The sequence below is a fragment of the Atheta coriaria genome, unplaced genomic scaffold, assembly GCF_025399875.1.
Source record: "Atheta coriaria isolate IRGN ID8LTWV9N9 unplaced genomic scaffold, Caltech_Dcor_3.1 hic_scaffold_8_pilon, whole genome shotgun sequence".
Taxonomy (NCBI): domain Eukaryota; kingdom Metazoa; phylum Arthropoda; class Insecta; order Coleoptera; family Staphylinidae; genus Dalotia; species Dalotia coriaria.
This window is the reverse complement of record NW_027045450.1, coordinates 5366239-5383871: the sequence shown is the minus strand read 5'-3', so window position 1 is coordinate 5383871 and position 17633 is coordinate 5366239. Positions and strand designations below refer to the sequence as shown.

The 17633-nt window shown below is 34.7% G+C and overlaps 2 protein-coding genes across 5 annotated transcripts in view; one reads left to right on the top strand and one right to left on the bottom strand.

The window, feature by feature from the left end:
- Positions 1 to 17633, bottom strand: part of LOC135797500 (xaa-Pro dipeptidase-like) — a 225977-nt gene that overhangs the window by 81647 nt on the left and 126697 nt on the right. The window lies entirely within an intron of this gene.
- Positions 9030 to 17633, top strand: part of LOC135797329 (hemicentin-1-like) — a 117612-nt gene continuing 109008 nt past the window's right edge. The window contains exons 1-2 of the mRNA XM_065309617.1: positions 9030 to 9612; positions 14603 to 14655. Coding sequence (XP_065165689.1) covers positions 14607 to 14655 — 49 coding nt within the window. The 5' untranslated portion in view covers positions 9030 to 9612; positions 14603 to 14606. The remainder of the gene's footprint in view (positions 9613 to 14602; positions 14656 to 17633) is intronic.

Genomic DNA, 17633 nt, shown 5'->3' with positions numbered 1-17633 from the left:
TGAAATTTCTACACAAAATTCTTTTGAATATTAGGATCGCAGAAAGTGCAGTAGGCTGCCGAATAAATTTTTTACTTATTGCAACACCCAGTGGCGGCGTAATTTACTAACTCATAGACAGATGGCACTGGTGGTTTGAATCTATTAACGCTGAGGCAAAACTTAAACCGACTAAGGCAAGGGGGAGGTCCATGCGGTCTCCAATCCAAATACTACCCAATCCGGATGTTGCTAGGATTGTTTATTGGTACGCTATTAAAAATAAAATATCTATATAATCTATATATATATATATATATACAAATATCCACTAGTATCAATTTAAAATCGATTATTTTTATATACTTACCATTTATGGGATTAACCTTCGCAAAATCTGCAAAAATGTCTTTTTTGTACTTCTCCGTCGGCTAATTTTCGGTGGGTTTTGTATTTTTTCAGACAAACGCGTTGTTGTAGAACAACTGTCCCTACACCAGATTGAAGGTATTTTAATTTTGCATAATATGCATTTATAATTTGAAAGATTGGCCTTTGAAAATCCCAAAAATTTCACTTTTTTGTTTTTCTGGATTGACAAATTTTTGTGGTTTTTAGTACTTTTCGGGCCAACGAGACGTCGTAGGACAAGCGTTCTATTACCAAATTAAAGATACTGCAATTCTGCGTAATATAAGTATATAATTTGTGGGATTAACCCTGGAAAAACCTATAAAAATGCACTTTTTTGTTTTTCTAGATTGGCGTATATTTGTGGTTTTTAGTATTTTTCGTGTGAACACGATGCCATAGAGAAACCATTCTATTACCAAATTAAAGGTATTAAATTTCTGCATAACATACGTATATAATTTGTGAGATTAACCCTTTGAAAGCCCATAAAACTGCCCTTTTAGTTTTTCTGGATCGGCTAATTTGTGTGTTTCTGGTGGTTTCCAGGCGAACGCGATGTCGTAGAGCAACCGTTCTATTACCAAATTAAAGCTATTGAAATTCTGCATAATACACGTGTATAATTTGTGAGATTAACCCTCGGAAAACCCACAAAACTGCCCTTTTAGTTTTTCTGGATCGGCTAATTTGTGTGGTTTTTGGTGTTTTCTGAGCGAACGCGATGTCATAGGGCAACCATTCTTTCACCATATTAAAATGATTGAAATTTTGCATAATATACGTATATAATTTGTGGGATTAACTCTTGAGAAACCCACAAAATTGCCCTTTTTGTGTTTCTTTGTCCACTAACTTTTGTTATTTTCGACACGAAATTGAACGCGAACAATTCAAATATTGACGAAATACCCGCGAAAATTTTCAGCCTCCTCAACATTCTGCGATCCGAATAAAACAAACCGATTTTAGCATTGGTTTTGACCCGAAAAATGCACACGAACATCCGCCCATGCAGAGAGAGAGGGAGAAAGAGTAAGAGAGAGCAAGGAAAGAATAGCGAGAGAGAAGGGTAGACAAGAAAGGAGAGAGAAAGTACCATTCAAAATTTGTCAAAATACCCGCAAAAATTATCAGCCTCCTCAACTTTCTGCGATCCGAATAACACCAACCGATTTTACCATTAGTTTTCGACCCTAAATTGAACACGCACATACACACACATGCGCTCGATCACAAATGCAGTGTGTGTGTGTGTGTGTGTGTGAGCTCACGTTTAATTTCGGGTCGAAAACTAATGGAAAAATTGGTTGGTGTTATTCTTATCCCAGAAAGTTGAGGAGGCTGGAAATTTACGAGGGTATTTCAACAAAATTTGAATTGTTCGCATTCAATTTCGGGTCGAAAATTACAAAAGTTAGCGGACCTGGAAACACAAAAAGGGTATTTTTGTGGGTTTCCCGGGGTTTATCCCACAAATCATATACGTATATTATGCAGAATTTTAATACCTTTAATTTGGTGAGAGTATGGTTGCTCTACGTCACCCCGTTCGCCCAGAAAATGCCAAAAACCACAAAAATTATCCAATTTTAAAAACAAAAGGGGCATTTGTGCGGGTTTCCCGAGGGTTAATCCCACAAATCGTATACGTATATTATTCAGAATTTTAATACCTTTAATTTGGTTATAGTATCGTTGCTCTACGACATCCCGTTCGCCCAGAAAATGCCAAAAACCACAAAAATTATCCAATTTTAAAAACAAAAAAGACATTTACTTGGTTTTCCCGAGGGTTAATCCCACAAATTATATACGTATATAATGCAGATCTATAATACCTTTAATTTGGTGATAGAATTATTGCCCTACGTCACCCCGTTCGCCCAGAAAATGCCAAAAACTACAAAAATTATTTAATTTTGAAGAACAAAAAGGGCATTTTTATGGGTTTCCCAAGGGTTAATCCCACAAATTATATACGTATATTATGCAGATCTACAATACCTTTAATTTGATGATAGAATTATTGCTCTACGTCACCCCGTTCGCCCAGAAAATGCCAAAAACTACAAAAATTATTTAATTTTGAAGAACAAAAAGGGCATTTTTATGGGTTTCCCAAGGGTTAATCCCACAAATTATATACGTATATTATGCAGAATTTTAATACCTTTAATTTGGTGATAGAATTGTGGCTCTACAACATCGGAAAACCCACAAAAATGCTCTTTTTGTGTTTCTTTCCGCTAATTTTTGATATTTTCGACCCGAAATTAAACGCGAACAATTCAAATTTTGTCGAAATACCCGCGAAAATTTTCAGCCTCCTCAACTTTCTGGGATCCGGATAACACCAACCAATTTTACCATTAGTTTTCGACCCGAAATTGAACACGCACATACACACACATGCGCTCGATCACAAATGCAGTGTGTGTGTGTGTGTGTGTGTGTGTGTGTGTGCGTGTATGCTCGCGTTTAATTTTGACTCGAAAACCAATGGTAAAATTGGTTTGTATTATTCGGATCGGAGAATGTCAAGGAGGCTGCAAATTTTCGCGGATATTTCGACAAAATTTTAACTGTTCGCGTTCAATTTCGGGTCGAAAATACCAAAAATTAGCGGACCAAGAAACACAAAAAGGGCATTTTTGTGGGTTTTTTGAAGGTTAATCCCACAAATTATATATGCGTAATATGCAGAATTTCTCTGCCTTTAATTTGATGTGTGAATGGTTATCTTACAACGTTGGGATCGCCCGGAAAATCCCAAAAACCACAAAATTAGCCGAGCGAGAAAAACAAAAAGGGCATTTTTGTGGGTTTCTTGAAGGTTAATCCCACAAATTATATACGCTTTATATGCAGAATTTCTCTACCTTTAATTTGATGGACAAATGGTTTCCCTGCGACGTTGCGTTTGCCCGAAAAATACCTAAAACCACAAAATTAGCCGATCCAGGAAAAAAATGTGAACGCAAACAATTCAAATTTTGTCAAAATACCCGCAAAAATTTTCAGCCTCCTCGACATTCTGCGATCCGAATAATACAAACCAATTTTACCATTGGTTTTCGACGTGAAATTAAACGCGAGCATACACACACACACACTACATATGTGAACGAGCGCATGTGTGGGTATGTGCGTGTTCAATTTCGGGTCGAAAACTAATGGTAAAATTGGTTGGTGTTATCCGGATCCCAGAAAGTTGAGGAGGCTGAAAATTTTCGCGGGTATTTCGACATAATTTGAATTGTTCGCGTTCAATTTCGGGTCGAAAATATCAAAAATTAGCGGAAAGAAACACAAAAAGGGCATTTTTGTGAATTTTCTTAGGGTTAATCCCACAAATTATAAACGTATTTTATGCAGAATTTCAATACCTTTAATTTGGCGATAGAATGGTTACCCTAGGACCTTGCGTTCGGCCGAAAAATACTAAAAACCACAAAAATTAGCCGATCCAGAAAAACGAAAAGGCTTTTTTTATGGGTTTTCCAAGGGTTAATCCCACAAATTATATACGTATTTAATGCAGAATTTCCATACCTTTAATTTGGTGAGAAAATGGTTGTCCCAGGACATCGGTGTGTATTTATAATATTAATTGAAATATTTGCTAGATTGCAATATTTTAATTTGTTTCAAAACCATGCATTCCTGCGATCATCTAAGTCCAGTACCGTCAGGCGTGGGTAGTGGCTTAGCCGTGAGCCTACTAACGCAGAGGCAGGACTTAAACCAACTAATGCATGGAGGGGGAGTCCGTGCGGCCACCAATCCTAGTATGTATTACTACCCGCGTCCGATAAATGCCTTAAATATATTTAAAATGGTACTACCAGTGTCATCTGTTTATTAGTAACAATATTACGCCGTCACTGGGTGTTACAGTAAGTTCGAATAATTCCTTTGGCATCCTACTGCACTTTCTGCGATCCTAATATTCAAAAGATTTTGTATATTAGTTTCATCGGATTTCTCAACAAAATTTTGTCGAGGAAATACGAAAATTGAGCTGCTCATCAGGTCGTAATATTAAGAACGCAGAAAGTGGACATAGATAATTCCCGCCAGATTTTCGTTGGTTTTAGATAAATTTATTATGATTACTATTACTAAATTGCATAACAATGTGATTAATAACAATTAACAATTCATCAATATATTTTCTTTGCATATTCACTTTTTTAAAAACATTTATCGCAATTAATCCGACTTTAATCTCAAAAATAAAATCAATTCCTAAAATTCCATAAGTATTTAAACTCTAATTTAATATTGTAGTGTAATTGCGTATATTATAAGCATTATCGCTTGTGTAATCGCCAATAGGTCTTAATATCTCTGGCGTTCATCGGCCTTTAAGTGGATGGCGCTGCAGAGGTTGGTGGCTTGTATGCAATCCTGGCAGCAAGTGGGTGGCAGTAAATCGCGCTAAATAATATTCTCCTTAAGAGTGGCTCTAATGAATTCCGGCCATAAATCAGATTAAACAAAAGGCATTATTTCCTAAACAGTGATATTTTACGCGCCGTGCGCGAACAACGCCGCGAGGTGGCATTGTCCTCACCCCACTCAGAGACTATCCACCCTTTACCTTACAATAGCGATGGCGAAAGGGATAGTCACCACCCTCAGCGAGTCAAAACGCGCACTACACGTTGGAATACACAAACATTTTGTAAAATTAAACTGAAAAGTAAAGAAATTTTCTTGAAAAACAAAAAATTAATAATTAAAACACACATAACCTCAAAATATAAATAATAAATACTAGATATAATTATTTAAACAATTAATACTTTTATTTGTAAAAAAACATGAGTATTAAACAAGGGTGGAAGTTTTCTAGATTTGTTTCGGTATGCAGATCAGCAGTGATATAAATGCCCTAAAATTAGCACCTTGGCGGTCGGCGGCGGCGGTGGCAAATTGAAACGAGTCACGCATTTGTGTGAATCCAGCGCATTTATCAGCTGGCGCGGGGGTAGAGGGTGCAAGGATCCATCCTTCCTGCGCCTTCCTGCTCGGATATTAGCGGACTGGCCAAATTGCTCGCAGGCATGATTTCAATAAGTCCAACTCGCACATTCACCCCTCAACAACGCTGCAACACTCTCAACGAGGTGTTCTTATTTCGGGGCGCAGGTCGTAATTTACTTTCCAGTCGGCTTTGATTCCTAGTTAGCGGTCAAACAATAGATTTTCACGCGTATAGGGTGGAAAAACGTTAGATTTGTTTAAAATCTGATAAGGGTGGGTATTTTAATAGCTACAGGTATGGGATGTTATTTTTGGAAAGATAAGAAAATTATATAAACACACAAATTTATTTTTTTGAAAATGTTTTTTGTTTTGTTAGAATATTTTTATAAGAAAACGTAATATTAGGAATAAAAAAATATATTTTTTTAAAATTTAATCATATTTATTTATATTATCATTTTTTTAAATTATTAAATAATAATAATGAAATTTTTGTTTTATTTAGTATTTTTTCCAATTTTTTTCCAATTTTTTTTTCAATTTTTTTCAATTATTTTAAATTTTATTTCAATTTTCTTTAATTAAGATTGTTTCTCTGAGCAGAACCACTAATAATAAAAGATAAAATTTTTTTCCTGGAGGTTTTAACATTCAATATGTGGGATTGTGGTATTCACGTTTATCAATAAATGAGTCTCGTCGTTAATAGAAAGTTTGCGTGGTGGAGGCGCTGGGAAACCGCTCTGCAACGATTCAATTCCTCCTTTTTTTGCACCAAACCCACTAATACTAACATTTATATATTATTATTATTAGTATTCCATTATTTATTTTATTTTACTATTAAATAACATTTCAAAATGAACAAAAAACATTTTATTAATTTTTTTTAATAAAAATCATTGAATTTTTATTTATTTTCAATTTTGATTCATGTAAAACTATTGTATTAATTAAAACGAGCGCTGGCGGCTAATTAATTTCATACGCTGTAAAGCGTGAGCAGAGCATCGTTTTGATAATTAGCGTAAAATGCGTAATTGAATACAATCGAAGCGCCGGCGTGCAGTAAGTGCACGCCCGGCGCCTCCACCACAAAATGCATCGTACGAATTAAATTAATACACTCATTAAACTCGTTTGTTGTGTGCGCAACACATTACTAAAAACTTCAATTTCAATTAATTACAATGGGGATTATTTTTGGATAATATGTTTTAAATTATTTAATAATAATATGATTTTTAATTAAATAATAATAGCACAATGTTTTTGTTACATTCTATTATGAATATATAATGTAAATATAATGATATTTTGATTTTTAAAATTGATTGATCACTAATTATTACTTGAGAAATCTAGCAAGCGGTTTTTCTAAACAGAGGAAGCACTTAACTTGCGATGACTTGACAGAAAAACAAATTGGCACATCCTGCGTGCAGCGTGCTAAAGGGTCCGTCACGCGAGCGCAATTATAAATTGCATTGCAAATATTACCCCTTTTAGACACCCCATTCCCAGGCTCGCATGTGTATGCTTTGAAATTAATTACTTTACAAAATATTTGCATTGTTTCAACATTAGTTACGTTCCTCGCAGTTCAAACATTTACAGATTGCGCTGATTAGGTTAAAGATGTGGATAGAAATTTAACATACAGAATTTACTTTATATCCGCGCATGCGCAAAGCATATTAGTATTAATTTATAAAATTTTATTAAAAAAAAATAATATATTAAGTGTCAAGTGAGTAAACAAGGACTTTACTCACGAGAATGATTATCAATCGAGGATTTAACAATGTTTAGCCACGTGATGCTTTCGCTTTTTAGGCAAATGCTCAGGTGTAAACTCCATCTCGTGACTAAAACCCGTGACTAAAGTATTTTAGTCACAGTTTTGACTGTCCGTGACTAAAATAATACTTTTTGTATCTCAGAATCATAAAAAAAACTAACGCTTTGAGCGTGGAAGTAGAAAATTTTAATTAAATTACTACTGTTAAATAATATTGCAATTATTAAACCAATATATATTAAAATATGCAAAATGATTAAAATATCATCCAAAAATTAATTAAACAATAATAATTTCTAAAGGTTAAAATGTTATTGTGGTAAAACGGCATAAATAAGTCATTGAATCAAACAAAAACGTTTTATTCGGAATGTTTGCCTTTATTGTCCTATTTCCAAATATATACAACAATACATAAGCCATACAAAAAGCGTCGAAGATGAAGGCGCCTCCACCATTTAATATACATACCGCGCATATTTCGTCCCTTCGACGCACCCTAAACCAAATTTCTTTCTGTTTTCCCCTCTTTACCAAGTCAAAAATATTTGTATTTATTCCCCACATTAAAAGAACACCTACACCGTATAAATTTAATCAAATTAATAAAATAACAAATTAAAGTGATATTTTTTAATCAAACTTAACTAAATCACATTAAATTCGTAGATTTGTAGAGAAGAGTAGAAAAGAGCGGAGAAGTGATGATACAATCTACAAAGATGTCAGTTTTGGTCGGAATCCGCTGAAATGCATCCACTGTCTCTTATCCGTGCTCCTCTCTGGAGGGTGCGGATGGTGTTGTGACTGTAGAGTCTACTAAGTGGGCTGGTGCTTATGCCGACTGTGTCTGGGTGACTGGTGCCAATATAACGGATGCATTACTGCAATGTCTGCAGCGACTGCACTCGTCCTGAAATTGCACCGCGCTACTCCTGACTTTGTGCATGGTAGGGTTTCAATGGGGGCTGGAACTGGAGCGAGCGCTCAAAAAGATCCTAATGTTTATCGTCGCATACATTTTGCTTATCGCGACAGCTAGAAAGGAAAAAATTTAGTTTTAAAAGTTGTTTTTTTGGGGAAATTTTTATTTTTTTGCAAATTACATAAAAACTATAAAATTTACATAAAATTATTTAAATTTAACTGAAATGTCAATAAATTTATTATGTAATGGTTTTTTAATCATTTTTCTATCATTTTTATTTCATGAGTTATTCAATTTTTAATTTTGTGATTTTTTCAAGTTTTTACAAAATTTGTTTAAAAAAATTCAGGTTTTTTCCAAATTACTGAAAAACTATACAACTTACAAAACTTAATTTTACGTCGAATAAAACATCAATAAATTGACAATAATACAATTTTTAAATAAATTTTCTATCTGTTTTATTTCTTAAGTTATTCAATTTTTCATTTTGAGATTTTTTGAAGTTTTTACAGAATTTGTTTTGAAAAATTAATAGTTTTTTCAAAATTACACATAAACAATAAAATTTGCATCAAATACTGAAAAACCTCATAAAACATACTTAAATTCACTATCAAACAGTTTTTAAATCAATTTTCTATCATTTTTATTTCTAAAGTTAATTAATTTTTAATTTTGCAAAATTTTCTACATTTTACAAAAAGTTTTTCCCTTGGTCCTAGGTCACGACCAAATGGATTCAGCCTCCAGTACAGGTAACTCCTAGTAGGTACTAGTATCGAGTGTGTTTTCCCATCGCCGCCGCTCGTGTTCATTCGTCCACCATCGCTGGCATTCGTCGGCGGCGCGGGAGGCGGCCCGACCCGCTCGCGCACGCCGCCGCAAAGTCAGTCTTTGATCGCCGTCGGCACATCAAAGACGCGCTGCTGTCGTTCTCCAACCCAATCGCCGCCTCCGCTAGCGTCGTCATTCACACAAAGTTTCATCGCGATACGACGTGCGTCAAAAAAAGTTTCTCCATAAAAAAAACAGAAAAAATAAAACAAAACAAGAATTACGTGTTAATTTATACACAAAGTGAAAAAAATAACTAATAATAGTGTAATTAAATAATAATAAGTGATAATAAGTGTTAATATGTAAATTAGAATAAATTTCGTGTAAATTAATTAAATAATTAATTAAATTTCTTACAAATTGCAATAAAATAGTTCGGTTAGTTGTGGAATTTCGCAATTTTGAAGTGGACGTTTACAATGCCTCTGGGAGCGTCCTGGCAGGACCTTTCGGACACATTTTGGCGCCGAATTAATTGACCGCTAATGCAGAGATTGCCTAATCAAGTCGCCGCCACGATGGGCTATGTAAACACCGGCCAGCACAGCGCCATAAACAGTGACAGTGCACAGTGTCAAGACGGATGTTAGTTTTTCGCACGCCACACCATCTATCACGTGGATATTCATACATTTACACGCATTTTGTGCAAGTATAGGTGAGTAGCTCAAATTTATGGTTATAATAGTTTTACTAGGTATTGATAGATGGCGTTGAGCGTATAATGGTGTAAAAGTGTTAAATTGAGCTGGCAGCTGTGATTAGGAACGTGTTTATAATGCAAATGGCGTTTGATTTGGTTCGAGCACTATATGAATACGTAATCCATAAACTTTGAGGGGTTTAAACGGCGATTATGCGCGTTTATATGAATCATTACGCAGGGTGTAGGATGCGTTAACTAAAATTATACGGAAATTATTCTAACCTCACTTTTGGTTTGAAATAATTAATTTTTTTTTAATAAAATTAATTTAATTTGTTTTATTTGTTGTTATATTTGTTTGTTACTAAATTGAATTAATTTTGATTAAATTCAAGGCTATTGATTAAATTTTCTAAATATAAATACCGAAATGCAAATGATTGCCGTTTCAGTATGTTAATTGCGTTGTGCATAAACGCGGAAATAAAATCAATAAACATATTCGTGTTTTACGCTATGCGTAAACATTAATGACGATTTATTGCGGCCGATACAACGACGTCGCGACGCCCAAAGGCAGCAACGCCGAATTGGAAATGTTAATGATGCTGGGAGGTCATTAAATGTCATAAATAGTAATGAATGTTTAAATACGAGTATCTTTATTGGAGTTCAAGTGGTTGGCAAAGTTTCATTCAGTAAAATTATTAATTATTGGAAAATAATTGTATAAATCAAATTTATAAATAAATTAATAAATATCTTGAAATAATATTTATATTTTTTATATGTTTATGTTAAAAAAGATAATAAATTGATTTTTAGAAATAATTTTTTGAAAAATTGATAAAATGTATTTTTTGCAATTTTTTTTATTTTTTTGTCAAAATATTCATTTCTGGGATTCCTTCGAATCATTTTTATCATTGCTGTTTGTCAGTTTAGTAATAAGAAAACTTTGCTCCGGGTTTACATCCGTTTCTTGTGCGTTCATCGCCGAAATGAAATCTGCAAATTTTTCGAAACGCAAACCTGCGTCGAGAGTTTGCACAAAAAAACTCCGAAGAAAATCTGAGGTCAAGATCAAAGCGACCGCAGCAAAGCACCAACTGCGCCGAAAAAACCAAGTTTTTTTGGCAAATGAGCGATGCCTTTTAATATTGAACCGAATACCGCAAAGTAACCTAAAAAACTCACATAAAAAGTGCGTAGAAGTACAACAAAAATAAAACAAAAAAGGGAAAAAACAGATGAAGAAGTATATTGACAAAAAAAACTTCTTTTTTGTCATTTGAAGGTTAAGTAAAGTTATATTAAAGTAAAGTGAATTACATTCTATGTGTGCAAAATTATTAATTTTGATAGAAATTGTTAAAAATATTTTTATTATAAATTTTAACATAAAAACTTAAATTTAATGCTTAAAAACGTAAAAATATTTTTTAATATCATAAAAGTCACCTGCTTTATTTCATCCAGATAAACAATTTACGACGTTTTATTTTTCCCTTTTAACTTGTGCAGTATTCACAACATGGGCATATTTTTTCACTTAACCTCAGAGCATGTTTGTATAGATTTTAAAATCAATAACAATAATAAAAACCCAAACGAGTTTTTCATTAAAATTAATGACTTTTTACGCTTACCATCGCATACGATCCTGCGCCGCGTTTATTTCAATTTAATTCCAATTCCGCCGCTCTGCCCGTCTCTTATTTTACGCATACCATAAAAAATCAGCCGACTGAGTCGTTGCGTCGCGACCCGGCGAACGGAATTGAAATGCGGGTTGCTATACACGTCCGGAAATACACACGTCGTGCGAAATTAATTCGGTAAAGGTGAAACATTCACCTGCCGAGCGAATATATATTTTTTACGCCCGGCGCATCCACCAAGGCCTAAAACGAAAATATCATTGACATTAAAACATAAACAGTGTTTGACCTGAATTTATATTACGGATATAATGTTTTGATACTGAATCTTTGAGACAATGAGCAATCAGACGTGAGAAATGAGTAATGTTGGCACAAACGAAGTTTCCGTTGATGTTTACGCCAAAAGGTAAAAGCATAGCGTCTAGAACTACCTAGGATAATAGAAAGGATGTTTGCCTTCGTGCACTTAGCGTAATTAATTGGTTTGTGGTGATAATATATTGTCAGAAAATATTTTTTTCATTTTTCGCTTTCAATTTTCACGTTTTTCAATTTTTTCCTTTTTATTTATTTTTTATTATGTTACCTGGGTGTTTCTTCACGTGGAAAAAGTAAAACGCGTGCATAACCAGAAGACTACAGGACTATACCTGGATAACATCTAACATCTAACATCTAACCTGATTCATGTTCCTTAGACTCGCAATTTCCACCCTCTGAACATATATATTCTGCTATATTATATAGACTTATATATCCGTGGGCGTAGGAGGAAGCTCTGGTTATTCGCCAGAAAGAATTTCAACCACTCGCATCGCGAAACATCGAAGCGTATGCTTCTTTATAAAATTTTTTCATCTGTCGACACCCAAGCTACAACCTTTTTAGAATGGCGGATGTTTCGTGTTTCGTGCACGCTCAAGTAGCGGGTGCTTTCTTGTGGGTGACGAGACACATTGCAAAACTACCCTTATGTCTATCTGGGAAAACAAGCTGTAAACGAATCGTCGCCCAAAACAACAACCTTTTCATATTTTTTTTGTAAAAAACTTAAAAAATAAAAATCAAAAATTTTATTTTTGGCATTTTGAGGTTAAAAAAATAATTTATAAACAAAACACACATTAAATATTTTTTATCAAGTATAGTTTATGTAATATTTTTAAAATTAAAGTTCTAGGTAGACGACACAGTTGTAAAAACAAGTTGGTGCCCGGAAGTGGAGGCGCCGGGCAACACAATGCTTTACACACAGTAAATTTTTACATTTTAAAAATTTCTTTTTATTTTTCTTTGTATAATACATGCTTCTATAAAACATTTTGTTTTTATTAAATTCACCAAAAAAAAATCCTGAAAAACGTTGTTTTAAGAGCTTTAATTTCGCGAATTGCTTTCGGAATGTGTAAACGACAACAAACGAGCACAATACTCCGCATTTCAGCGAAGAATCCATGTGTTTGTCTCGTGAATAGTTTGAGAACTCATTATCGCACTTAAAAGCACGCTTTTGTTCTTCTTCTCGCCCGCGCTAGCATCGTGTGTTTGAAATTAAAAAACTTTCCGAGTTTTGTTTCAAAGCTCGCGCACAATGGAAACATTTTATCACATATTAAATTTAATTTTTTTCTCTAACAAAACATTATATTTGTTGTTATTGTTCGAATGCCTTGTTATACTAGTAAGTATTGTATTGCAAGTTGGGAATACGCGACGATACTTTAAAGCTTTGCGAAAGAATAAGCTCACTTATAAATCTTATCCAGAACGCGGACGGCACTTATACTCTGGCTACAAACGACGCCGCCGGCGCAAGATAAATAAAGAAACGCGAAATAAAAGCCGTGTTTGTATTCGCCCCGCTCTCTGTCACGTGCCCGGCGCCTCCACCATGACTCTTGCAACGCACCAAACAGACGCTTCCATTTGGCGAGAGATCAAAGAAAGCAATTATACTTCAAATAACGAAGCAATTACAAGCGCACATACACAAGCGGGCATATTTTTAGCGTTAAATGTAAAAATGTCCATAATACGGTGCATAAAAATAATAATTGGTCTTTGGCGAGTGTTTCATGCGGAATGCACATTTCTTGTTGCACGTATCAATTTTGCACGCGCGACACGAACCGTTTCTGGATCGATGAGATACTTCTCGGTGCTTTTTCTCACAACAAAAAGCTCAAGAGCGACAGGAGGACGAAGCGCCCAACAAGTAATCGAGTAGCGGGGGCATAATTTATTAAAAACGCGTAGGCGTCGCCGGTCGTGCTTGTTATTTCATCGACACTGCCGCCGTGATATATCTTGTAATATAAAAGCTATTGTTTGTTATAAAAGCTCGAGGCGTAAGCAAAATAAGTCTACAGCGCTAAAAAACTTGACTCGAGCGTGAATAAGGAAGCTTTCACCGAATGGAATTTTTATTTTGGAAAAATTAAAAACGTTTAATTGAAAAATTATTAATTAACTTTGTTGGGTTTTGCAGAAGATTGTATTCTTTGCGTGTATGGCATTTAATTAATCATTGATTGTCGGCGTCTTGTTTTTATTGCAGCGAAATAATTTTCGAAAATTTTACGCGACGTTTACTGATTGATTACTTTGTGTTACAACTAATACAACTAATAGGAAACCGAAAGCTGTCAAAACTATTTTAATTAATTATGAGTAAGAAAAGCGTAATTTACTAATTAACGCAAAAAATAAATATTTTATGTTGGAAAGATTTATGATGGGATTTTAAGCTGCTGTAACGTGTGTCTATGTTGAATGTTAAATGTTGTTAGAACGTGAACCCGCCAGCGACGCGGAGCTTTCGCATGGAAAAACTTTGCGGAAAGCAGATTAAAAATTGAGTTATGTTGCGTTAAAAATGCGCTATGTTTTCTTTAAAGTCTGTATTATAAAATCGCGAAAAAGTGCCGGAAGCTTTCCGGGGAGCTTTCGCGCGCGCGTTGATAAATTGCCAGGTAATTCTGGTGGGCGAGCGCTAGTTGCAAGTTTTTCATTAATTATGAGAACCAAAATGAATTCGGATAAAAGCTGAGCGCAAGCTCAAGAAAAGCTCAAAGTTGGAGCGCGCGAACTGTTTCGAAGGTGTTCGGGCGTCATTAGCTCGAATGTAAGCTTACATTCGAAGCGTGTTGAACTACGAGGACTAACCGAGCTTTTGAATAGGAATGGTTGAAGGAGGAGAAGTTTTTATCTGGTTGCACGGTAGTTTTGAAGTTTTGGGCTTTCGACGAGTGGAAATTACGCGGAAGTGTGAATTGAGGATGAGATAAAGCTGGAGAAACTCTTGAAAAATTAAAATGTATGCTTTTTCTGTGTTTCAGAACAATGGATGGACGAATTCTACTCTTCCTGTTGATCGCCTATTGGACAAACGGTAAGAAACTTAACCTATAATTCAAAAAAATAAAAATAATAAAAAAATACATATAGTTATATATAGTGGAGGCGCCGGGTATAAAATAAAACTTTACATAAATTCATTATATCTAATATGTAAAACAACATAACACTATTACTTTTGATGTATTTATTGTACAAGTAGTAACTGAACAATAAACACGTGGAAACGTGCAAATGTTTCAACCGGTTTGCAAATGGCGGCCGATAAAAGCGAATTCGGACCGGAAACGGCGGTAACGTGCACACAATTTATTTTTACAACGTGGTCGGACGTCGAATCGATCGTTTTCGCAGCTTTTTGATGCAGAACGCTGTTGTTGGATATCATGTTCAAATCGAGCTTTCAGAGCTTTTCAAGTGCGAGTACAATAACTTATTGGCGGAAATTTTGCTGCATGTTAAACATACAAAAATTTATACCGGTATAAAATATTTTGTGATTTTACGTGGTTGGTGAGCTTTTTGCACGTTTTAATGACCTGCGTCGTGTGACTAAAATTAATTATCAATGTCGAGTGACTCGTGCACGTGTGACAAAGTGTATTTTTATTGCGTAACAAAATGGTGCACACGAGTAATTAATTCTTTTGCAAACAAGCATAAAATTAAAAAAAAAAACGAAAAATAAAAAAATTGTAAAAATGCTTTAAAATTATTTATTTTTAATAATTTTAATAAATTATATTTGAATCTAGAAAGCTTTCATTAGTTTAATTTGATAATAAGCGCACAAAAGCTCATTTTCTCAGGACGAAAGCTTCTGCGAGTTATGAATACGGAATGCAAGTCGAAATTGAACCGTCCGCCGGCTGCAGACGCTTGATACGAGGTCACCAGATTTCATAAATGCACATGCACATATGTGCGCCATAAGGGATGAAAAGCTTTCCTCGATAATGAAAACAAATAAAGTGGTAAAAGCTTCAAATGAAGTCATTTTACTAATCCGTGCAAACATACAACATTCAAATCAGATTCCTTGCTAATTATTACGAGCCGTCAAGTAGCGGAGACCATGACTGATTAGAAAACCACCCTTAATTTAAGAAATGCGTGTTTTTCATATAAAAAAATAAAAAAAATTCCTACCTACAACACTAAAACTAATAAAACATTCTATATGTGCTGATTTTAATTAATTTGATTCTCGGCGAATTTGTTTTACTTAGGGGTAGTTTAAGGGTTTTTGTTTTGATGTAATTTTAATTCTCTGATACGATCGCTCATTACGCATACAACTCCTGCGGTATTTGTAATCTTTTGGGTGAAAAACCAACACTATACGTTTATTTCACAACCCTTATTTTAACACAACTTAAACTAAAGCTAAGGGTATGTATTGTATTTATATATATATAAGTGTGGGTAAAATTCTTGCCGTGACTAATGACGCGCTCATTGGATTTAGATTAATGCGCGCCTTGGACAAATAACACCTCAGTAAGAAACAATGCGCAAGAAAAAGAAGAAAAAACTACACCGGACAAAATTGTGTGTATGGCAGTAGTGGCCAGAGGGTTGAAGGGGTAGGAAACGAAAAAGATTATTTTTGGCACGGATGGTGGAGGCGCCGGGGCTGTGTTCGCCTTGAACCTTTTCGCTAGTGCGCGCCGCTTCGGGACATTGGTCGCTTTCATGTGGCCGGCGGGTCGCGCTCGAAATGCGCCGCACTTACCCGCCAGCTCTGCCAACTTTATTGAAAAGAGTGAAAGACGAAAAGTTAAGCTATTCAAAAAATAGTGGCACTTAGCAGACGGAAAAGCACCTGAATATATTTTTTGGGGAAAATAGAATAAAAAATCAATATAGTTTTTAATCAAGTAACATGATTTTGATTTTTAACAAGGGTGAAATTAATGCACTTGTAAATTACGCAGCGTACGCGTCGCATTTCCTGTTTTGCGAGCGTGTATTGCAAATTGAGCGGAAATGGGTAACGTTTCCCGTGTGCATAAAGCATACACTCACTCTCACCCACTCCCCTTTTTCACCCCTTGCCATCATTTTGCATTGCGGCATACAGCATCACCATGCATATTGTAGATGGAAATAACCCAATGCGAATTATTGCTACACATTTCCAGAGGTGAGCTGTGCGAATATTCTGTATCGATGTGGAAGCGGTGGAAATTCGTAATATTAATCCATTGGATTTGTAAGGAAAGTTTCACGCAAGTGTCATACGCGTGCGTGGATATGTAATTTTAGGGGTTGTTGTTGAGCTTTAGTGGAGTGTCGGTGGAAATGTGTCGCTAGGAGTTAATTGCGGCGTGAAATGCGTTAAACGTGTTTTCGGTGTCGATGCAATCGCCGAATTTCCCAATTCGCGCAACTAGAGAACTAGTTTACAAATGGTGGAACTTTGGTTGTCTTAGGGGTTGGTGCGGATGGGGTTTGAGGGTGGGAACTGAGGTGTTGTCGGGCAGTTGAATCTGCATTGATGACGACGCAGGTTTGGTGAGGTGAATATTGCTAATGTGTCTGGAAAGTTGCCTATGTTATTGGCAAAGAGTTTGAGCTATTGAAATTTAAATTTTTTAAAGTTTTCTGCTACTTTTTATGAAGAATTAAAGTAAGACCAAAGTTTTCATCATATGCTTTCTTGGAACTTTAGATATTTGGAAAGTTATTTCTGAAATTGCAAAAAAAAAAAGAAAAAAAAATGTTTTTGAAAAAAATTTGAATGTTTTTTGCTTATTTTTGGCAAAATTAAGTGAAAATGGCACAACAAAAAAGTGTATTTAATATACATTTCTATTTCTTAAATATTTTCGGCAAATATTACAAAGGTAATTTTTTTTTTGCAAAAAATTTTTTTTTTAATTTTGAAAAATTTTCCATTTTTAATATTTTTGATAGCAATTTTTACAGTTGTACTAAATACTGATAAAGAATTGAAAATCTAATAAATATCATATATAAATAATAATATTAATCATTTATTTTGCAAAA